Source organism: Lycorma delicatula, chromosome 5 (assembly GCF_047948215.1).
Source record: "Lycorma delicatula isolate Av1 chromosome 5, ASM4794821v1, whole genome shotgun sequence".
Lineage (NCBI taxonomy): Eukaryota > Metazoa > Arthropoda > Insecta > Hemiptera > Fulgoridae > Lycorma > Lycorma delicatula.
This window is the reverse complement of record NC_134459.1, coordinates 148,937,151-148,962,103: the sequence shown is the minus strand read 5'-3', so window position 1 is coordinate 148,962,103 and position 24,953 is coordinate 148,937,151. Positions and strand designations below refer to the sequence as shown.

General features: G+C 28.6%; 1 protein-coding gene across 1 annotated transcript; it reads left to right on the top strand.

Moving 5' to 3' along the window:
* The first annotated feature begins 18,210 nt into the window (after window positions 1-18,210).
* Window positions 18,211-24,345, top strand: LOC142325480 (calmodulin-like protein 4). The gene is made up of 5 exons (XM_075367297.1): window positions 18,211-18,332; window positions 18,623-18,653; window positions 19,946-20,077; window positions 21,233-21,415; window positions 23,605-24,345. Exons 1-5 carry the CDS (start codon window positions 18,330-18,332, stop codon window positions 23,901-23,903), a joined length of 648 nt encoding a protein of 215 aa, XP_075223412.1. The 5' UTR covers window positions 18,211-18,329; the 3' UTR covers window positions 23,904-24,345.
* The last annotated feature ends 608 nt before the right edge of the window (window positions 24,346-24,953 follow it).

Genomic DNA, 24,953 nt, shown 5'->3' with positions numbered 1-24,953 from the left:
GTCCTTCAAACATCAAATCACCACACTTGTCATAGAAGTCTGGGTCATTTACACATTTGTTCGTATATTTATTCTATTAATGCAACACACTTGACATAGTAATTGTAAATCACAAAACAGAATGAAACCACTGTACGTGCACACGGTAAATGTTTAAACAATATTGATGTGTTAATTGAATCACTCTGAAGACTGCTCTGTACTGACATGTTAGAACCTACTATTCATGAATCATGTAGATGCAGTTGTTACCTTCATAATATTATATTTGTATTCACCCTCGATTAGAAATGTTTTAAAATATTATTTTATGTACATAAGACATCCCTTAAAAAATACATACAATTCCACTTAAAAATATGATGAAATATATTATTTAGAAATACATAAAAAATATAGTTCCAAAAAATGTTATGTTAACAAAAAATGTGAATGTTAAATCTGATTGGATTTTTTTAATTCAGCATAAAAAGTTACATTAGAAAAACAGTAAAACTTACACTTAATGAAAACTGTATTTATTAGTGTAATTAGATCATGATAAACTTAATGCAATATTTGATTTTTTTATTAATCATTCTGGCAGACCTTCTTAAACCATACAATATGCTACTACATTATTATATAAATTGCCAACATATTTATTCTATGATGCAAATCTCATACCTTCAGTATGGAAAAACATCATTAACAGTATGCACAGCTCTGACACATTATTTAATTCTAATTCACTTTTATATAAGTATTCATGGGCTGCTTATAAATCTTTCTGATAGTATTTAGTGAGAAAATGTAAACTTTTATGTGAAAATTTACTCACTAATTTTGACAATAAGTAAATTTGCGTTCTTTATATAATGAGTTTCTTGAACTGGTAATTTATGGTTTAATTATTAGTTTAATTAAAATGATTAACAATAATTTTTTTAATTAAGTATTTTGGATAAAAGCTCTTGTTTTCTTAAATCAATAAATAAATAGATACACAAGCTCTTTTCCACTCTTTAAATCATAAAAATGAATTATAATATTGTTATAGAGTAGCTACCGATTAGATAGTATGGTTTTCCTTAAAGCTGGTAAATAAATAGATTTTTGTTACCAATAGTACATAAATAATACTAAAATTGTTCTTTTTATCTGTTGTTGCAGGTATGACAACAATTACTTACATAGATTAAGAGTGAACAGCGTTAATGTGGCTTAACTAATTAGTTTTATAATAACAGTTAAAGGGAGGATTACTTACTTTGTAACCGGTGCTCCTTTTCCAGTAGGATTAAGTTTCTTTTTCAGGTAATTATATATTTTTGTTTTGTTTGTAAACATGTGCATGTTAGAATTAAGGAAAAATCGCGTTTCCCCAATAGGTTGTAATTGTTTTTTAATTATGTTATATGTGTTTTTTTTACAGGTTCATTATGTATTTTAAATTAAAAATAGTTATGTAAAATCGCGTTTGCGTTCCATACAACCCATCCACAGTAGGCCCAATTATGAAATGAGATATTATTTTTAAAATGTTTTGTTATATTTATTTAAAATTAGATTAAGTACAAGCTGTTAAGCCATATTAGCCTGAAGGGATTTTTCCCTAAGTAATGTTTTATTTGTTACGTATGTATGTTTCAAGTACATCAAACTGAATTTTTATTAATTGCTTTGTTATTTTTACTAAGTTTACTTTTGTTTCAGGTATAGAAGATGGTAATATTTTAACTAATTAATAATTAAAAAAATGGTATGATGAAAAATGAATTCCAGAAGAATTAAATTATTAATAACTTGTTAATTTGTATTTTAATTTATTTTACTATTTTTATACTAACTTTTCTCCATTACTGACTTGCCCCTTTTTGGAACATAGAAAACTAGAGTCAAGTCATTTGTGAAACCAAACATTGAAGAATGAACTTCTTTCTTTCTGTCAGGAAAAAATTCCTTCAGAATCTCTTTCTTATTGGAACGCAAGGTACCAACCAGTGTCTTGTTTCGTTTCATAGTTCAGCAGCCAAGGAAAAACTGGTGAAAAAATTATCAGTTGTCATTTTTGGCAAATAAGAAGATAAGACATTTCATACCAGTGGGGTAGTCTCACAACCCCACCAATATATCCCATCAATAATACTATAAAAATATAAAAAATGGGTCAGTCACGAGTGTGAATATAATTTCATATATCATTTTAGGTCAAAGTTATGAAATCGCAACTATGTATCTCTTCAGATAAAATTATTATAGGGAAAAAATCAGACTGGGTTAGTCAGAATACCCTGCTTGGTAATGCGAGGGTTAATGAAGTTTCTTTTGGTGTATTACTTTAATAGTATAAAAAAATCATACATTAAAATGATTTTTCATAATTCTAACAAGAAAATCAAAGAAATAGAGTATTTATATTTTTAATTAGAAGTCATTATTAGTTATAAGAAACAAGTAAACTCAATTGCACTTATTATAGTTATTGCTCAGTGTAAAATCAATAGAAAACGATTTAGCATTTTTTCTGAATCTTTTAAAATTTTAGTTATTTTGTTCCATATTTTATATTACCCCTTCTTTTTCTTTGTTTACAACATTAGAGTTACATTTCCAGCTTTATAAACTGGAACTAAGAAACCTAAAAATTCTATAGTATTTTTACTAATTGTATTTTATTCACTAATTGATCACTTCTGAAAATAATTAGATATTTTTTAAGTTTGTAAACAAATTTTATGATTTTTAAATTCAGGAATTAATATTATCTTTAATTATAGCATTCATTATTTTCAATAATTTTATTTATAGTTTTTACTTTTACAGAAGCTCTTTTGTTATGAATTCAACTGTAATTTGGTAACAAATGTAATCAATTCAACCTAATGGATAAATTTAAAAATAATACATAACGCTTTCAAAAAAAGACATTCACATTTAATTTAAAAATAAAATTATATACAGCTAAACATTAAAAATTCAAAACAAATTGGGACATAGATAATTTTAATTCTCAATACGTTCCAATTTTTGAACATACAATATATTATTATAAAATTAATTACGGAAAAGCAATAAATATAAAAGTCATTTATATATTTTTATTGTGGGTAGAAGAAAAGAAAGTTACAGCTTGAACAATATAAACTGATAATTTGAATAAATTGCACGGAAAAACATTACAGCAGAATATTTTTAGATGGCCAGATTTATAATTAATAGACTATTAACAAAATATTTATTTTTAATGAACAAAAAGTTATTTGAAATATTTGATAATTTTTTTATGTATCATTAATTTACAAAATTTAATTGCACTTCAAGATTTAATTGCAGAATCAGAAGATTCAAGACTTCTGAAACTTCTAGTACAGTACAATCTCAACTCTAAAAATATCAAGACAGGATACAAATGGATCAGAGAAATAAGAGAGGATCTGAAGGAAATTGGTTTTGCACCACAAGACACCACAGATAAGATAAAATTAAACAAGAAAATCAAGAAAAAAACACTTGCTTTGCTTCACACTCACCAGAAAAACACACAACATGAACATTTTTAACAGTAGAAAGGGCACAAATTAAAAAGTACTGGAAGAACTGCAAGGCCCAAACAGTCCCATCGAAGAGACTTGGATAATGGACTGACTAAAATGTTCTTAAGTGGTCATAAAAAATTATATATATATATAAACTTCGCAAAGACAATTGTTTGTTATTTTATTTGTCCATATTTCCCCTCTCTACTGATATCTCAAAGACAAAAAGTATAAAAACTGTTTGTTTACCACCAAGAGTACAGAATTCAATAATGCTTCTTATCTTATGCTTATTACTGTTTTCTTCCAAATCACACATTAAATTCAAACCATTCAAATTATAACATAAAAATATGTAGTCATAAATATTAAAAAATTAATATTTTTATAGAGTACAGTACCGTGTACCGGCTAGCCACATAAAAAAAATTTAATTTTTCAATATTTATAACTAAATATTTTTATATGTTACAATTTTAATGGTTTGAATTTAATGTGTGATTTGGAAGAAAATGTTTAACTGATGAGGGAAAACCTCGAAAGCACTATTAGAAAAATATAATACGCATAAGATAAGAAGCATTATCAAATTTTATATTCTTGGAGCTAAATGGTTTTTATACTTTTGTCTTTGATATATATATACATATATTCAAAGATAACAACTTGACCACCAAAACACAGAAACAGAAAAACCTAATAGCAATTTTCATGGGATTCCACATCATCAGTCTGAACACAATTCTATAATTATATCAAACAAATAACAAAAAAGAAATAATAACTTTAAAATTTAGAAAACAACACTCTACCACAAAATTTGTACTAACACATTCCACTTTTTTCTTACTGCGTTTTGGTGGTTAATTTGTCATTTTTTAAATTTAATTATCAGTGGTCAATATGTTGATGAATTATTTGAAGTTTCAAAAAATTATTCAATTATTATTAAATATTATTTACTATTTTTATTTATTATTTATTCAATTATTATTTTCAATAAATTATTTTATTATATATTATTTTATAAGAATTATGATTTTGTAATTCTGCTGTGATCAAGGTTTTATCAGATTTTCCTTGGTCCATACAGGGAAATTCTGAGGTAGTTCCTTTTTTTAATCCACAGAGTAGCATAACGACTTATATAATGTATTATTATTTACCGATCAGAATACAAGATTTTATTAACTCATTTAAATAAATACTCTTGGATGCTAAAGACAGTAACATCCTGGAACAAAACAGGAGGAAAAATGGTCTGTCATTAATGGTGAGGCTTTATGGCATAAGCCATACTGCTGGATTGAATGTACGAGAATCTGTCAGTTCATTCAACTATAGCCAACAAAGTCGATTTTTTTGTGACGGTATATCCTGCCATTGGCTAAATTCATGCTTGCAACAATAACGGTGTGCAGACATCGACCGCATCAGTAATTGCTCAGCTAAAAGAAGAGTTGTTAGCGGCAAATTACTTTAGTCATAAAAGGGGAGTCTGTCCCTGATTTCTTTTATCTTATTTTATTTTACCAATTATAAGGCCAAATTTGCTTTTTATATCGATGCAAGAGTAGTCGACATACATTTGACTAGGGACTAATAGGCCGTATGTACCATATTATTTATTTTTTACTCAGATATAAGTTTTAAATATTTAGCTTTAACAGTAAAATGATTGCTAACTAAGATTAGAATTAGCAAGAGTTCTAAAGACCAGATTGCAGGTCTATATGTCACTAGGAAACCTAAGGAGGTCCCTCATCTAAAGTTGAAATTGATTTTTTTGTTTACATCACTTGCATGAAAAGCACAATTCTGTTCATACATTTTGTAAATTAAGCAAACAATTGATGCTCATTAAAGCACAATAATTTTTTGATTTATTTATAATGGAAACATAACTGATCTGTTTTTCTGTTCAAAATCCAGAAATAGATGTATATGGCAAATATCAGTGCGCAGGACCAAAATACTGATTCGATTTTTATCTTCAACTGATCAGAATAGATTATGTAATTGTAAATTTCTATGTTTGAGTTCATTCCTGAAAGTACTTTCAAAACTTTTATTCTGTTAATTCATATATTGATTACATTCATTGTAATTTTCTTCTCATATTATATAGGACTTTTTAAATATTTTATCAAAAATTTATTCGTAATCAATTGTTAAAACTGAAGTAATATATTTGTATTTATAATGAAGTCATGTCACTTAATGAATTTTTTCACTCGATTCGTTCTATATTCTCCTATTATATATATATATATTTTTTTTATTAATAAGAGATTGTAGATCATTATTATTATAATAATTTTTGTTTTTTTTTACAGGGAAAAAGCATATGAGATGAGGAAGAAATTTATAAATCATAAAGATTTATTATAATTGAAATTGTAATATTATCATAATGTACAAGTTTTTTTTACTTACGTTATATGCCTGTAATCTGATAATGTATCATAGACATAAATATTGTTACACTGTTCTTATCAAGGTTTTGCCACGGTTTCCCTTGATACAATAGGGCAAATGCTAGAACAGTTCATATAGTTTTCCGTGGAATTTTATCTTTGATATCCTTATTCACATTTAAATTAATAAAAATATATATTATTTATTTATTGTAATCTTTTCATTATCTGCTTAATGCCCACTTACTCGTAATATGACCCGTTAACCATTAAAACTTGAAATTTAGCTCAAATATTACGATATATCTACATATATATCATGTAAGGCATTGATAACTAAAAATTTTGAACTTATTTAAGGAGTAGAGTATGTATCGACGTTTAAAAATTCTAAATTTTTGTAGAGGCATCATAGGATCTAAAAATTTGATACAATGCTATACAAGTTGTTTACAGTACTGAAATCTGTTTGTTGATTGTACTTAGGAGTGCGAATAAAATTAGCATAATTGTTTTAGAGTTTCTGTAAGCTTTTTTTTTTTATATTGGAAGTGGTTCCTGTTCATCAGTAAAAAAATCTACAGTTGGACTATAATTTGCATCATTGTCAGTGTCTGTAACTAAATAAAAATAAAATGAAGGGTAGAAACTACGCACAAAATTATTTATAATTAATTGTTCACTTAAATTTTCCATTTTGATTACACTCATTCTGTTGGGCTTATTTCATTATTTTCACAATCGTTTATGGAACGTCTCATTATACTTTACATAGGAAGAAACGGGTAATTTCTGATTAAACACCTGTTTTCAGAAGGAAGAATGTTATAAAAAAAACTTAACCTATGGTTAGTCAAGGTTAGCAAGCGAGGGAAGTCAGATTATATTAGAATAATATAATCGGGTTAAATTATATTTATTTATTACATAAAGAAAGTCGAAACATACACACAGTATAGGCCTTTATTTATATTCTCAACCTAACAGTCGCAGCACGCAGTGTTAAAATGGCCTGCATTTAATCAGAAAGTACTGAAGAAACATACAACTCCATTTTATATTTATTGCCTTTAGCGAGTAATCAAATGACCATGTATTGTAATAGTTCTTTTTATTTTTATAATATTATTTAATTTTTTATTGTCATACATGAATATGAACAGGACATGAATGTCCTTTAAATAAGTTCTAGTTATAATGATCAAACAGAACAATAAATTCTTTACACTTAAGTATTAAAAAATTCACTTTAAAAATATTGAAACTTTTTCATTCAAAGGATCTTCACAGTTCACTGTTACCTACGCTTTGATCTTGATAGGTTTTTCAACAATAGTAATAATTGTTATTCCTAACCTTCTATTCAAATATATAATTTTAATCTCTTTGGAGAGACATAAACACTTTTACCTTATATTTCATGTAGATATTAGATTTACATGCTTTTGTTTGCTCTTATACAGTAATCTTGTTGACATGCATAAAATAATTATGTAGCTTATAACTGGATTTATTTTTGAAGACTAATACTTCAAAATCAATACATTTTTCACGGCTAGGAAATATTAAACTTTGTTAGTAAATTCTTTTCCATAAAACTCTAGGTAATAATAATTTGAGAGGGTCAGAAGCCAATGGGTGAAAGACATTTTCAAAAATTTTCTAATAACATGAGAAATGGAGCGCTAATGTTATAGAAAATTTAAAGTAATGATCTGCCTCAATGTATTTTAAGATCGTTATCTGGCATCCATGTTATGAATCCTGTTGACTGATATTAGAAAAATTTTCCCTTGTGTTTATAACTACGAATGTGCAATCTTTGCTAAGAAGAAGTCATTTATTCTTAAGAAACAACAATATACACCTCTACCAGACCAGACAATGGAACTCTCTTCATATAATTCAACACAGCATTTTGGCTTTTGAGAAAGGCTTTTATTATACTACCATTGCCATTTTTTAAATAAATTATTGAAACATTTAAAAAATCTTCCGCTTAATTATTAAAATACAATTAAAAGGTTTTCTTTTACGGAAACAATATTACTCTAATTTTTAAATAATACTAATTTAAAAAAAAAATTGATTTTCCTACATTCCATTCCACGGTGCATATGGATTGACCTCAAAATAATTTTCATTATCTTTTACAAAATTGTGAATTATTTTATAGTAGTAAGTTTAACATAACCAAAGTTTTCTGTTGTTTTTTATGTTAGGATTATTTCATATGATTATATTTAAATAACTAATATGGACTTTAATTATATTAATTTCTAACTTATAATTTATTTTTTTATATCTATTTTATGATGTGACATATAATTCATTATTATGTACTGATCAAAATAAAAAAAATTATTTATTTCAGCCTACATCATTCAACATAAAAAAATCTGACAACACAGCAGTTTCTAATGCACGGCTTAAACACAAACACACAAAACTTAATTAAAAATATTTATCATTTTATTTAAATAAAATATTTTTCAGAACTAAAGAATATCTTATTTGCATATCTTATTTAATTTGCGCGAGTGTGGTGCTACTAGTGGTGATGGTCAGCACTAACTAAACCAATGTAATTTCACAATTTACATAGAACAAATTTTGCTTGTACAGTCATCAGGCTGGTGTAGCCATGAGGATTAACGCATTAGGTACCAAGGCAGGCGACCTAACTCATCTTAGTCGGCGATCGATCCGGAGTCGATAGAGTTCAAGACCCAGCCAGACCAAGAGTTACTTTTTTACACTTTAAATATTATTCATTTATTTAATTCTACCGCCCTCACCTGTGATGGGTACATCAAAGTATACAACGGCATTTTTTTGGGTGGGGATGCAATTTTGCAAAAAAGGTTTTTTTGCAAAATTGCATAATTTTATTTTTCAAATATTGTTATTTTTAATCATTACAAATGTGACTAAAAAAAATATGACCTTAATTAGGAGAAATCTCGAGATACTTAGTGTTACCTTGCTTTACAGCCTCATCCCCATGATTTTAAAGTTGAAAATGTAATGCATCAATGCTCCGTATGTAGAAGTAATCTGAGCAAGTTTGGTAAAAATTGGTCCAGTAGTTCTGAAGATATAAGGTAATTTAGAGGCCAACACCGAGCACATGTACATTAACATCCAGAAAATTTCGATCTGTTTTTTTTGGGTTCTTAGATGTTAATATGTCAAGATATGGTGAAAACCGCATATGCCCAAATTGTACAAACTACCTACAATACTTTCCCTTCTAGAGCTACAGCACTTTCTAAATGGGAAAGTAAAACGACAAAAAAATCTTATTGAATTTCTACTTTTAGGTAGAATTGGAATGTTTATATGAAATCTATAAATTCTCTAAGTACTATATTATATTTATAAGTACAATTGTGCAGAATTATAGTATATTTTAATTGTTCATAAATTAAGAGCAAAAATATTTGCTCAAAATTAAAAGAAGAAATCTGAAAATCAAAAATCTGCTCAAAAACAATTTTCGGTACTCTTTTATGTCTCAAAAGAAGTTAGTAACCAATCTATTAGTAATATAACAATTATTCATTTATCTAGTTTTTATTATTTATTATTTCATTCATATACCATTGTTAATAGTCACTGTACGACTATGCATGCTATGCATGTTCTTACATGTCCATACTGCTCGCATTCATACTCGTCCGTATTTAGCCAGTTATTAATCATCAATTAAACATCATCCATCATTACTTTTGCTTTCCGTCGCCTTTCATGAATTTTGTGCATTTAGATGAACATGTTACAACTGAAAATGATGTTTTTATTCCGGGAATGCAGCATTCTACACAATCCGCGTAGATGTGAATGGGGGCACAACATGATTTTACAATGGGTATGTGGGAACGGTAAGAATATGCTTGAAGGAAATTGGTTTAACTGGAATTTCTCCCACCACTACCCCATCGGTTGCCCTAAAACATAAGACCGAATGTCTGTGCCACAAACGACTATTGAGCCTCAAAACAGTTTAGCGACCAGTGTCCTAAATACCTCCTAGAGCTTACCTAACAGCATGAGCATGACTAAGCGCAGTGCCATATACCACCAGTTTACATGTCCCAACCGCTCACTAATCATATATTTACTACAACGGGTAGGTGCACCTCGTCAACTACTAAAAATATATGACATTCATAAATTGAAATTTACTTCGTCTGGACAGCAATTCGCTGCCACCCCTAGGTCGCTGAATGCCAGCAAGTACCTGTCCACCACATTAAAGCACTAGCCTTAATTGGCTGGTGGTCAACCATATATCTGCATCAAGAAACATTCGACAATGCGGCTCTCGCCACATTGACTTACCACTTGTAAGTGACCAATTTTCCCCTTGATCTCTCTAAGTTCCAGAGTGGCCTGGTCTCTGCCCCTCCCAAGGGCAGGACAGTCAAACTAACTGAAGGTGTTCATTTGACTGGACCTCCCCGCAGACATACAACTCATCAGCTGTCAGGCGGAAAGATATATGCTTCAAGTAAAGGTATACAGAATATAAACGTATATGCCAAAATATATTTCATACCGGTTCTAAATTTCCTTTCAGAAAAATAGTATTTTCATGTTCTTTTTGGCAAAGGATCTAGTATCACTCAAATATTGTGAACACAAGTTGGAAATCAACTGCAACACTTTTATGAATTGGAGTAACTCGCGAGGCAAGTTATCATGAAATCATTAATAATTGGCAGACCGGATATGACAAGCTGTTCACACGGCTAAAACTCAGCTATGGATCTTCAATAGTTACTGCAGAAAAGGTTTTTGGTTACGAAACCAAACTGAAGTGTGAAAATTTTAATCCTTTTACTAACAAATTACATAAAAGCAGGATTAACATTTATTTTAGAGGAATAGTGGGTATATCGTGGATTTGCAAACAGGGAAATTATGTCCAACAAACACTTAACCATTGGCAAAATTTGGTAGACATACAAACAAGAGCCCATATATAAAATACATAAATATTAACAAAAACTCGTAAAAAAAAAAAAAAAAAGTGTGAAACAGTTAGAGAAATATACTTGAAAATATTATCTTCTAACGGGTACCACTGGGAGCAGATAGGGTGTTGTTTAAAAATAGTAGATAGGGGTTTGGTTTTTAATTACCTGGTTAAACAATGTATGTTCATCAAATAGGTCATCAACATTTATGGAATCTTTTATAATTTCATTAACAACTTGTGCACTCTTCTAAATCAGCCAAGCAATTTCAGTTCGTAAATTTATCCACTGAAACTTACTAAATTTATCAAAATTAGTTCTCCACAACTCTAGGTATTGGGTACTGGAATTACAAAAACTGTCTTCGCTGCAAGAATTTATTTTCTGAACGTCATTATTTTATTTTAGAGTGCATTATGTCTAAAATAGTACTTGTGTTGCTGTGATAGAATTAGATTCCAATTTCAGAACTACATTATTAAATAACTATAGAGTACCATATAAAAATTTCAAAAAAAGTTCACTTTCTAGATTATCAAATAATAATTTTGGGCATTTGTCACAAGAAGTATGATTTTAGGCCATCAAAAATGTACAAATTTTCTATGTAGGCAACAAACTGAGGAACCTTGAGCTGCTATAAAATAATACTTTTTTGTATTCTGTTAACACAAATTCACAGAACTCTAAGTTTCGTTACTCTTACTGTATTTAGCAGTATCTAGCAGTTTCACTTGTCACATCAAAATTTAAAACTTTAACTTGAACTCCATCCTCTAGACTGAAATATCTTGCAACAAGTTTTACTTCACTTCTGTTTGAGCTATCAATTGTTACCGTTACATAATTAATGTTTTACAAAGAACAGAACACAGTATCAAATATAAATGGTGAAATAACGTTGACAATAATTGCCTTGGTTTTCTTTCTAGCAGATGAAAATTTTGAGTCATATAAGTTTCTAACCAGTTTATATGTGCAGTTTAATATTTTGAAAGTGCTGGGTTTGTGTCTGGCAGTGTGGTATGAAAATGTAGCTTCTTTAGCAGCACACTCCGTATTACTGTTATTGTTATTCCCATCTTTTGCTTATGTCTGCTAAAGCAGTAGCACTCCTATGTTTAGTTATTTTCACATGTCTTCAATATCACCCTTTCCTTTAAGTACAACAGAAAATTTTCCAGTACATAGTGTGCAATAAACACACGTTCATTGTTATTGCCTACATAATTTCAAAAATTTGTATTCCTGTTGCAGGTTAACATTAAACACAAATTTTTTTGCCCATTACTAAGCGACGAGACAAAAAACGAATAGAGAAAACGATCAAAAACGTGTAGACGAGTTACTTCACACACGAAAACAACAAACACATTGTCCCTATTGTGTTGCCAAATTACTGTAAAAAGTTGTGACAAGACCAGTAACCACGCCTCCATCAAAATCGATCGTCAGCGCTTGCTGCAAGGTCGGCTAGAGATGCACAGCCGTAAAAATTTTTAAAAACATGATGTCAAACATGTAGGTCTAAAATTTAAAAAATTTCTCAAACCCCAGGCAGCACTAAAAAACCAGGCTTGTCTGGGCTAATCCCAAATGCATGGTAAGCTTAACCATGACACATGTACTAACGAAAAAATTGGGATTTTCCGTTAGTGATCAGTACATTCCAGTGCTAAGCTAAGGGGGATGCACAGTAGATAACAGATTTATTTTAATAAGGTTTTCTCTGAAATGGTTCTGAAAAAATCAAAATTGTTTTTTTTTTCACGATATCTCCCACCACCTTAATGAATTAAAAAAAATAAATAAATAAGGAGAAAAAGGTAAATTACTTTTGGTCCACTCATTATTTGTTAAAGTTACATTTAAGTGTTTCCTAACTGCCAGATAAAACCATAATTAATTAAATGTTTTAATGAATTAGAAAAAATAAAAAGAAAAAAAATTAAAAAGAAAAAAGTGAGAAGTTACTTTTGGTCCATCTGTTATTTGCTAAAAAAAGTTATTTAACCAATTTCTAACTGTCAGATAAAACCACATGTTTAAGTAAGAAATGTAAAATTACAACTTGCAGACCTGAATAAAGTATTTATCTAATGAAATACCAGTAGAACAGCCACTGATATGAAAGTTAAGATAAATAAATTGAGTATTGATTCATAGGTCTTAAGTGATCGTCACTTAAGACATTAATTTTAATAATTTGGTATAAATAAATAAACAGATACTTTATAATTTTATTATTAAAATTAAATTAAATTTAAATAAATTTTATAATTTGCTTAGACAGATCACAGAAAATGAGAAAATCTTGATCAGACCCCATCGTCACCAATACACAGTTAATTATAAGATAAAAGTACGCAAATATTAACAACATTTTTTCAACTGTTTCAAGGAGAAGGTTTTTAATGTTTGTCTAATTAACATTATTTAAAACTCAGAATATTGTTAAAAAAAAATTACAACCTTTTAATTTTATTAAATTGGTGGAAGATCTTCTTTTAAATGGGTTTGTATTTTACTTAACCTGAGACAGAAGCATGCCTTACAGAAATAGTTATGTTACATGGTTTTTTAAATAACCTGTGGAAAGTAGTTTTTTTAAATAACCTGTGGAAAGTAGTTAAAAGAAACAACAAACTTTGTTAAAATTAAATTTAATCCCAATAAACATATAAAAATTATAATATAAATCTCTTGAACAAAGAAAAAATTAAAATAAATAATTACACATATGGTTAAGTTATACAACATAAAATAATATACTTAAAGTGCAATAATAAAGTCTATTCAATTTCTGAAAAGAGTTTACTACACGTATCAATTCATTCTACAGTCTCAATCATTAAAATTTTTCAGCTTCCAGAAATAGTCGATTTTCTTTCTATTACAGCATTTCGGCATAAATCTCTACATAATTTACTTAATGCTGAAGGATGGATTCCTTCTTCCAAAAGTTGAACCAATATCCTTAAACAAAAAAATAATTTAAACAAAAAAGTAATATACACCAGACGCCAATAGCCATAAACAAAAAAGTAATACACACCATACATGCATGCACACACACACACATTTAAACAAGTCCACACACCCAAGTCCCCATTTAAACTGTAGCTCTTATCATAACAATTTTGGCACCCATCTTGCACAAAACTTGTGATAACCAAGCTTCCCCCTAATACAATTTCATGCAGTAAACTTCGTGAAATTTGGGGGAAATGAAGAAAGTGTTCTGTAATTGGAATGCAGCAATTTTAGCGTTGAGCGTTGATTTTCATCGTCAGTTCATCAGTAACAGGGCTAGGCCGACCACTGTGGTCCTCATCATGAACATTGGTGTGGCCATTTATTAACTGAATGCACCACTGCCTCACTCCATCTTCACTCATTATTCCATCTCTGTACACTTAATGATGTTGCCAATAAAGTGGTTTGAGGTTTTTTGCCAGTAAAAACCTAATCATTGAATGCACCTCACAACTTACGGGATTTTCTATTGAAGTACACATTTCAATAATTCAAACGTAGAAATAGAAAAATCACAGTTCACACACTATGAAAGCTTGATGCGTACTGAGCGTAGAAACATTCTGACGCCAAGATGGTGGCTCCATCGCATATATATATATAATACGATAATAGCAGTTTGAAATATGAATATTCTTTCATGATAAGTCATTCACATTTTCTTCAGCAACTGCATGTCTTCCTAACATGAAATGCTAGTCTAAAACTATTATCTTCAGTATCAATGCTTTCTAGCTTATAAATATTCATTACTATCAAGTACTACTCAATTCACCTTTTATATACACAAAAAAAAAAAACAGTACGTGTCCTGATTATGGAGAAATTTATTTTTTTCATTACTACATCCAGAATCATGAATAACTGCTTTGATGGAGGTCTACCTTTTATTTTTAACTGTTCTTTCTACTACTTCAGATAAATCAAGTTTTATGGTTAGTTGTGACTTGGAGACAAACAATTTGAAGAAAAAACTTGGCCAAATATATTATGCAATGTTTCCCTATGAGCTTGCAGTTTTATTTAATTTATAAGTTTCAACAGAAGAAGGAAATAGGCAACCTGATATTGTGACAGTACATAAATTGAGTTTCAAGTTTATTTAGATTGTTAGATAAACAGATCTCATCAGATTTAAATAATACTGCTAAATTACTATACAGGTGTGAGCTAAATCTGAACTTTTGAAATAAATAATTTAATTCCATTCCTTCAGTATAACATGTAATTAAAAATATATTAAAATTTAATAACAAATTTTTATTTATTTAAATACAAATTTTGTATCAGAATTTGTTTTACTTTTAATTTCTTTTTTTTTAACTTTTTACTATTCTCATTTCAATACAATACCTAAGTTAAATACTAGCAAGGTTACAAAAAGCCCAATAAATGTCTGAACAACGTGTAAAACAAACACGCGCGCACTCACACACCACAGAGCAAGAGAGAGTTGGAGGGGAGAGAGAAAGAGAGAGGGAGAGGGGAGAGAGAGAGAGAGAGAGAGAGAGAGAATTTGGATGGTAAGCTTCATACTTCATAAGCTCTAAGACAACGTAGGAAAAACAGTGACAAAATAATGTTTTCCTGTACTTTTGACAGAAATATATTTAACTTTTCTTTAAATCAGTTGATCATAGAATATAATCATACTCAGAATTATGAAGTCAAAAAACCGACAAAAATCACCTCTGCCAGTTGAAGAATTAATAACCATATTGCACTTCAGTCTTCTACCTTTTCAAACAACTGCCGTGTTCTAAAGAATACAAGGTTTCAAAAGAATGGATTGGCCATCAAGGATTGGTATTTATAGAACAAAGTATTTATTATTATTACCATAAAAAATTAAAAAAAAAAACCAACAGTAGTCATGTTTTTAAATATAATTCATTAAGTTTATTAAAATATCGAAAAATACAAAGAAAACTAATTAAAGTACCCAAAAAAATTATCTGTAGACAATAAATACAATGGCAGGAAAAACAATAATGAACAGTAAAGGAAATTCTGCCAAGAATTTATTCATCATAAAAAAAAATTCATCATTAACAACAATAGTCAAAAAGATAAAGCAAGGGCAAATTTTTATAAGACAAGCAATTACATACATATGTAAATTAGAAGTAATACAAATTGAACTGATACTCTTACCTTTTTATTAACAGAAATGAGAAATTAGTTCTGACTTAGTTTTATTTAGTATCGATTTAATTTAGCATTAAAAGAACATTAAACCTTTTGTTTATGCATACATATAAAACAAAAAAATGTAAACCTTACATCAATCAACATAAGGTTATTAACACTGGAAAAACCAGTTAAAAGGAGACTGATCAGTAACATAAATAGCATGGACTTTAATCTTTATCAATACAGCTGGAAGACTTCGGTTTTTCCATAAACAAAAAATTAGGACGTAATATTTTTGCTTTTTATTTTCTTTAAAATTTTATCTTTCAGTAATGATGTTTTATAATAACATTTTTATAACAAAAATAAGAAATTGCACTGTATATATGTTCATCTTTCATTATATTGCATACATATCTAATTCATTTTATTATAACATGAAATGAATCAGTTTTTGCATTGTAAACAGAACAGAGTGGGTTTACTTGGAGTAGTGTCTTTCAAAACTTAGGGATTTAATAAACGCATTAAATGTTACACGATCCCCTAGGATCAAAGAATAGTTGAAAAAGTTTTACTATATCTCTAAAATTTCAACTTCACACATTAAACTGCTCAATAAAGTAAGAACTGAATTACAAGCAAACAACATTGAAACTTTGTAAACAGCTATTTAGAAGTAGAAATGAACTTGCAACAACCACAGCTTCAATGTACTACCCTGAGGCAACACATAAAGTAGCACATAAAAACACACTAAAACTGCGCATAAAAACATATGTATATATATTTACAATTTTTTTCCAGCAAGTTAGGAGACAAATGGGGTACTAATTTTTTATTACTAATCAAAATTTAGAAAGCATAAATCCACAGATGTGTGGTAGTTCTACCTAGATGTTAGAATTACTGTTAATGGTACAATGGAGGGCAGACAGTGTACTGTAAGAGGATGCCAAATGTTTAGAAAGAAGCCAGTCATCATACAGCAATTCATTTTTACCCTCTGCAAAAAATGAGCTTTCTTAAACTTAAGTTTAAAATATGTTGTACTTTTTTCAGTATTCAATTTATAGTTTGATATAATTCTGATATTTTCAACCGCTTGATTAAAATCATTGTAAGGTTTATCTACAAACTCCTGAGGAAATGAATCACCTGAAATATATCACACTGGAACCTGAAAAAAATTAATAACCACAATCTGTAACATTTAAACTTCACTAAAAATTGAACAAAATATTAAGCTATAATATTTAACTGTTGTACGCAACATCCGAGAATGCTACGTCAATTAAATGTGGAATATCTAAAAATGAAACTTAATATTCTCCAGTTCATTGGTCACGTATTTTCTAACATTTGATAATTTTTTTTTAATTCAACTTTAAAACGGTTTAAGGCATTTAACTTACAATATCACAATTGTCTACTCAAATTTCCATTTTCAATAAAAAGGTAATACAGATGCATAACCTACCTCAAAATATGCTGAGGCATCTCAATTCCCAAGTCTTTGGCAAGTTCGATCAAATCTTGTTCATGCTGTGAAAATGCATTAAATGAATACTTAACGGCATGAGAAGATTCCATTTCTGAACTTAATGTCAGGATTTCATGCAAGAAAAGATTAATTGTGACGGGATTTACTTTAAATATACTTGTCAACAAAAATATTACTATTTTTAATTTGATATCTAGATAAACAATTCATACAAATGCAAAAAAAAACCTTTAAACACACGAACTTCTACAAATCATCACCCCGTAACTATACAAACTAATAAACTGCTAAGCAAATTAAACGAATACGACTTTCGGCAGGTTCAACATCACGGTTTTTGGATTCCTCAAACAATAAAACTTTAACTATTACAACACATTCGAAACTATTCATATATAATTAACATAAAATAAGCTTTACTAGAAAAAATGTTAATTATGTTTATCAACAATCCATTACATACGTATTTGGGAAAATGTAGCAATTTTATTATATTTTTTGTTGTTTACACAGTTTGTTTTTAAGAAACTGAAATTTAATTGATTTTTTTTTCATTTAAGGTATAATATTATTGTATTCAAGTATAACATTCGATACTAAAAAAATTTTAAATAATAAATACTTAGTGTACTTCATGCTTTAAACCAGCTGTTTTTGTTTGAGTTACAGAAATTGTTAACCTATTTGTGGCTTGTTTGGTTTTCTAATTTAGTGTTTCTGTAATAGAATACTTAATAGAATGGTAAGAATCTTTTAAGATTTTTATGACATAAAATTTTATGTAATAGCAACATTCATGTAATCCAACAATCTTTTGTATTGTTTTGAATTGACTTAAATTCTCGCTCTCCTGTGTAATACCGTATTTTATGTTATCAATATATTTTGATATCTTTAATAACTTTTTTTTAATTAGTATTAAAGAACGAATATTGATTTTGTTTCTTTTAATGTATTGGAACATTAACTAATATGGCAATGATTTAGTTCATGGATGTTCAATTTGTGACTAATAATTTTTATTTCTTTTAGGCCCATCATTTTCGTGAACAAGATATTGATGGTAAGTTAACTATAGTGTTTATTATTATTTTATGTTTGATTGCTCTTAAAATCTTGATATTTAATGTACCATAGTGTTAATACACTAAAGTAATCTTTAGTGCATCTAAATTTAGTAATATACTATATATAATAATACGTAATTAACCACAAGATGAAAAGTGAAACATCTATAAAGTTGCATTTTAAACATTTAAATATAATATTTTACAATCAAATTAGATATATGTTGTACATGATCTTTACAGAGGTAACTATAAGGCTTTTCATGTAAATTATTGTGTGTTGATGTTAGTTGTGGTATTAAATCCCTTAATACCACTTAATTTTGTATTTTACAGTTTTGTAAAATTTTGTGCGTCTTAAATTCTTTTACAGAACAAGCGCATTAAGTTTGTAATTTTCATGTGCTGCTACCTGAAAGATCTGCATGTTTTTTGTTTTCTTGCATTTCTATATGTTTTGCTTGGATGAGGTAATGTGTGAAGGTTGATTCTGTTATCTGTTAATGTGCAGTTCTGGTACAAGGATATATTCTTTGTTTAAGGCATAGTGTACTTTATAAATTTTAGTGCTATTTAATCTGTGTTTTGTTAGTTTGTGGTTTGGCCTTTGGTATTTCATTTATGATTTTGAAAGTGACATGTCTACTTTTACCAATAAAAATGTTGACAACCCATTATAATTTTTTATTAATCCACGTTTATTTTGTGTGCAACACCCTTCTGGCAAGGAAGTATGTATTATATATGTAAAATTTCTGAAAAAATGTTGTGAGGGTTAATTAGATTTGTTGTAAGTGCATGAGTTGCAATGGTTTTGTATGTTAAAAATGTGTCTTATTGAATGTATGTAACAAATAAAGATATATGTGTGAATCTAATGTAATGCTTTTGTATTGTTCTGTCTGTGTGCAGAATTATTTTTTAAGTTCTTAAAAAAAATATCAACCAAGAGATTAAAAATGGTTGTTTCCCATTTCAAATATACTTTGTATTCATGTTTAACTGTAGAAATATATTTTTTTAAAATGTTAACAGAATTTAAAATTAGCACAAAATCTAACATTTTTACTTATCTTTATAAATGTAATATATGAATTAAATTTATTTTGTAGTTGAACATTTTTATTGTCTGTTATTAACAACAATTGAAAAAAATAACACATGTACTTAAAACATTACAGTGGTGTTGGGGCTTTGAGCCAGCAGAAATAGTATAATTTTTTTTATTCAGTGAATAAAAACTTAATTATTTAAACTTTTTTTAAATGTGATTATTTTACTTTTTCAGAATTCAGGGAATGTTTCTTTTTATTTGCAAGAAATGGTCAGATACGTACTCTTGATGAACTTAATGTTATTATGCGATCTCTTGGAATCAGCCCTACTATTACAGAACTGAAAATGTACTTAAAAGGGAAAGGTAAGGTATGGAATTTATAAAATTACTTTCTTAAAAACTACAACATATATATTAACACCAATTATTCCAAATTCCAAGTACATAATGCACATTGCAATTTGTTCAACTGGTAAAACAATAAGCATCCAAGCTGGATAATTGAATTTTGTAAGGAATAATTTTTAAATCCTTGTGCAGTATTCTGCGCAATGATGTTCGTTGATGAATGGTCCGCTGAGTGGAATGTTTCCACATTGACATTGTGTCATCCTCTGATACACTTTTCCATACAGACACAATATTCTCATTTGTGGAAGATTTTGTGGTCTTCTAATCTTCTGGTATCTCCAACTGATCCAGTCTATTCAAATTTTAAAACCATTGCACAGATGGTTGCACCATAAGGTGATTTTAGTTGTGTTTCAGAAACACTCCTTTGACTTTCCAAGTAAAATGTGACTATTTTTATTCTTTTGTAGAGGATATATTTTTACAAAATGATGCTTCCTTTTATTTAAGTTAAACAAAAAATTATAAACTTTTTCATTGAAAGGGATCTTCGGCTCATGCAGTACTAGTCTCTTCAATGTCTGTTGTATTTGGTTTGTAATTTTAGATAATGTGTTGGATATTATTCAAGATATCCTTGAGATATTCCTGCCATATGAAAAACTTTAAAGCTAGCTTTAGCTATAAAAATAAAAAAAAATATGATTTTTAAACAGTGAATCGTTTGTGTATTTTGCTTCTCCTTTCTATTCAGTGAAGAAGAATTTGCATCACAAAATATTATAGATGTTGGGTACGACAGAGATTCTCAAAATTTCCCGTATTTTTTTCAGTTCAATAAAAAAAAGTGTAAATTTTGATTGCAGTTGACTTTTTAGTTGGTAAAACCTAGTTATTGTTTTACAATATTTATTTTAAGTTTTTATTGAAGGATATGGTAATCTGTGTTTGAGAAAATGTTTTAATTATTTACTGTTGTCTGCTAGGATGTTGTATGTACTTGGCAAAAACACTGTAATTTAATGTATATCTTGAATCTGTTAAGTTCTGTAATCTTTTTCCTCTTTTACTTTAACTTGCTGCAAATATTTATAATATAATATTAGTAGAAACTACAAAGTTTTGAGTTATTTATATTTATTTTAGTTATTTTGTACTTTATTTTAGGAGGAAAAATGTCATTTCCAGACTTTCTTCAAGTAATACATACTCATACTAGAGCTGAAGACTTATTGAAAGAAGTAGTTGAAGCTTCTCAAGCAGCTGACAGAGAAAAGAAAGGTGTTATTCCTGCATCACAGCTAAGACAAATGTTATTAAAGTGGGGAGAACAACCAAGCCCTAAAGAAGGTATAAAAATTATGCATGCATTGTATATATTTCCAAAAAATAATATTTATCAATCCTGGTTTCCTTTTATTTTAATTTATTATATTCTTGTTTTACTTGTTCCTGAAAAGAGTATGTTTTTCTTATCTGAATTCGTGAGGTGATAAAATTCTGATTTTCTTTCAATCTTACCGGTTGAGAGTTTTTTATGCGTGTGATACATTCTGACAGAAACGTTTCGTGAACAAGATATTGGTGGTATGTTAACTTTTTATATGTGTATGATTATCTTGTGTTTGATTGATCTTAAAATCTTGATGTTTTATTTTCAATAATTTATTACTTTAGGGTCAATACCTTTCAAATCACCTAACTAAAAATTAAAATGAACCCATGGTCTCAGAATGTCATGAAAATTGTTTTATTTGTTCTATTTCCCGCCACCCTTATTAACCATCTAAAATTTTATTTTGATATCCTAAATACTTTTAAAGTTATTAATTTTTTTAATTTGTTTAAAAAATATGTTATTGTTGTTTCTCAAGCTTTGAAGCTTTTTTTTAATTGTGATGTTGATTTAGTAAAAAAAAACTCTTTTTGTAAATTTTCATCAAATCACATTGGTTTTCTCACTAACATTATCAGAAAAATATAAAGAATAAGGTAAAAATGCATTTAGCAACTTATCTCTTAATTGCTGGAGTAAATATTAGCTGAAACCTGGATTTCATAATTGTTTTGAAGAAAAAACATAAAATTTAAAAATGCAATTTAAGATAAAAGGCACTACAATAACAAAGCATTTTTTTTTTTATAGAATCCTAAAAGTATGAGTTAGTAGGTTGTGGAAGAAATTTGTGGGTTTTTTTTTACTGCCAGTATTTTTTACCCCTTACATAACACACATTTTACTTCCTGAAAAGCACATATAATGGTTCATATACAAGGTAGTGAAATTATGTTATGAAACTATTTGATCCAAAGTTGTTAAAATATTTATGATGCATTCAATTTATTACTGATTTTAGAATTATTATAATTACACTTATTACGCTGTGTAAAGTAAACAAAGAAAATGCCAGGCACCTGTAGCAACAAGAAAATGTAAAGAATAAAGATTACGCAGTTGAATCACCATCACTCTTTCCTTCCAGGTGTAGGGTTCATTGAAGCATGCTGCTTGTTCCAACATGAATAATTCAGGATTCAACATGAATGCCCCCTTCCACATCCCCAAACTACTAGCATAGGCCTTCAACTATTAGTTTTATTCTAACTGTGATTATTAATGAAAGTTTGTAAAGTGTATTTATTAAAATGTCTGCAAACCAATCTAAACAGTGTAGTGTCGGAAAGAAAATGGAACTGAATGTTATAAGTTGAGTTATACACAACAGAGAAAGCTGGTCAGTATTACATCGTTGGAATAATCGGAAGTTAATATATAAAGTCTGAGTAGTTTAGAACAATTAATTTCTGTCTGTGAGCATCATAAAGCATTGTTCTTAAACATGTTTGAGATCTACCAAAAATTCTGTATGGACCCATTCCAATCTCACAAGAAAAAAAATATCAAAATCGTTGAGAGATATGTTTGGAACTCTACCAAAAAATTAACAATTTACAAACGTGTGTAAAATCAGTCCCTTGGCAGAAAATATGTGATGTTTGTAGACAAAAAGTTAACAAACATGACACACTATTGGATGATGAAACTGAAATTGAATAAATGGAATGAATAATAAATTGAATAAATGAAATTGAATAAATCAATAACTAAAAAACTATTGATCCTGAAAGGATGAAACAAAAAGTAATTTATTCATATTTTCTCAAGGTAAAAGATTGTTCCAGTGGTTTATTTACCTATCTCTCTTCTTTCTGTGTGAAAATTACCAATAAAGTTGAACATGAAAATGGTGAAAATTCACTTTTGATGATTTTTTTCAAGAGACATGGATGGGATACATTTTGAATTATTATTTTTTATATGAAGGTATATGTTAGTAGTTTTACCATAAATAATATTAATGGTGATATACTTACCCCTAATAATTGAAGAATTTTTGAAAACTATTTTTTATTTTTAATTCAAGTTTTGGCTTCAAATAACTGATGGGATTGGTGATAAAAATGTCAAATTTTCACAATTTACAGTGTTTTTGTAAATGTTTATTACAAATAAAAAAGTTTTTTGTGTTTCCACCTAGCCAGCCCATTGTCACCAGTGGACCTAGTAAGGGTCATGCATAATGAGCGTATGACGTCAGGCGTGTTTGTTCGTCGTCCCCCACTTCAGCATGCCTATTGGTGGAATGATGACATTGCACGCCTCAGGAAGGAAGCGTTGGCAGCCAGGCGATCGTATCAACGAGCTACCAAGAAAGGACTCCCGGATCTGGCTCGTCAGCGTTACGTAGAAGCAAGGGGAGCTTACAATGCAGCCATCAAGGCGGCCAAAACCAGGTGCTGGAAGGACCTCAGTGAGGTAGTGGACAATGACCCATGAGGAAAGGGTTTTAAATGGATTAAAATTTCATTTCTTAACAGTGTTATTGGTTAATATGTTTAATTAATGTTTATTAATTTTTTTTTTAATTTGAGATTTTGATGAATATAATACTGCAGTGTTTTTTTTTTATTTATGTAGTGTGTTTTTATTTTCTGAAATAGTGCATCGCACTGATTTTTTATTTTATGGTGGAAGTATTTTAGAAGTTTATGGGAACACACTCCATTACAAGGGTGTAGATATTTATTTCTAGAAACTTTTTATAATTGTCTTATCTTTATAATATTGTAAAAGTATTGCATATGTATTTATGTTAAACTGTTATTTCTAAAAAGAAGTTTTATTTGAAAAATTATTTACACTGTTGGTATTATAGAAATAGATTTATTGTGACAATTTATAAATATATTTTGAAATAAAATTTCAAGATCTCTTTGTTTTTTTTTTGTTTTTTTTTATTAATATCTTAATCACTTAGTCTATTATAATACTTATTGTAGATTGTCCTCCAAAAATACTTTGGTCTTCCATAAGTTTGATTGGGAAGAGAATGTGATCCATTTGACAGTGATTTAACATTTTATCATATCACTGTTCAGATTACTGGCTGTCAGTGATATTGCATTAAAGTCAGTGATATTGTGCTGTTAACATCATTAATTTTTTAATAGATAATTTAATTTTCTATTTTGCCTTATTTTTGTGGTAATTTGAATCATCATTTGAATAATTGTTTTTATGTTGTTTTGTTTCACTTAATACCAGCAGCCATGCTTCTTTTATATCATGATGATGCTTTTGGGTGAAAATGAACACACAAGCTATTACGTATAAACTATTATACGTTACGATTTAACATGTTGGCTACCGTGAGGATTTCCAGCAGTCCTTATCTCTTATTCCCAATGAATTTCATAGTAACATTAGTCAGGTACCTAACCTAATAAGAAAACTTTATGTTATTAATGACACACCATGTGGAAGATAAAAAATATTAAAATAATGAAAAAAATTGAGATAGCATTTCTCATGATATACCAGTAAAAA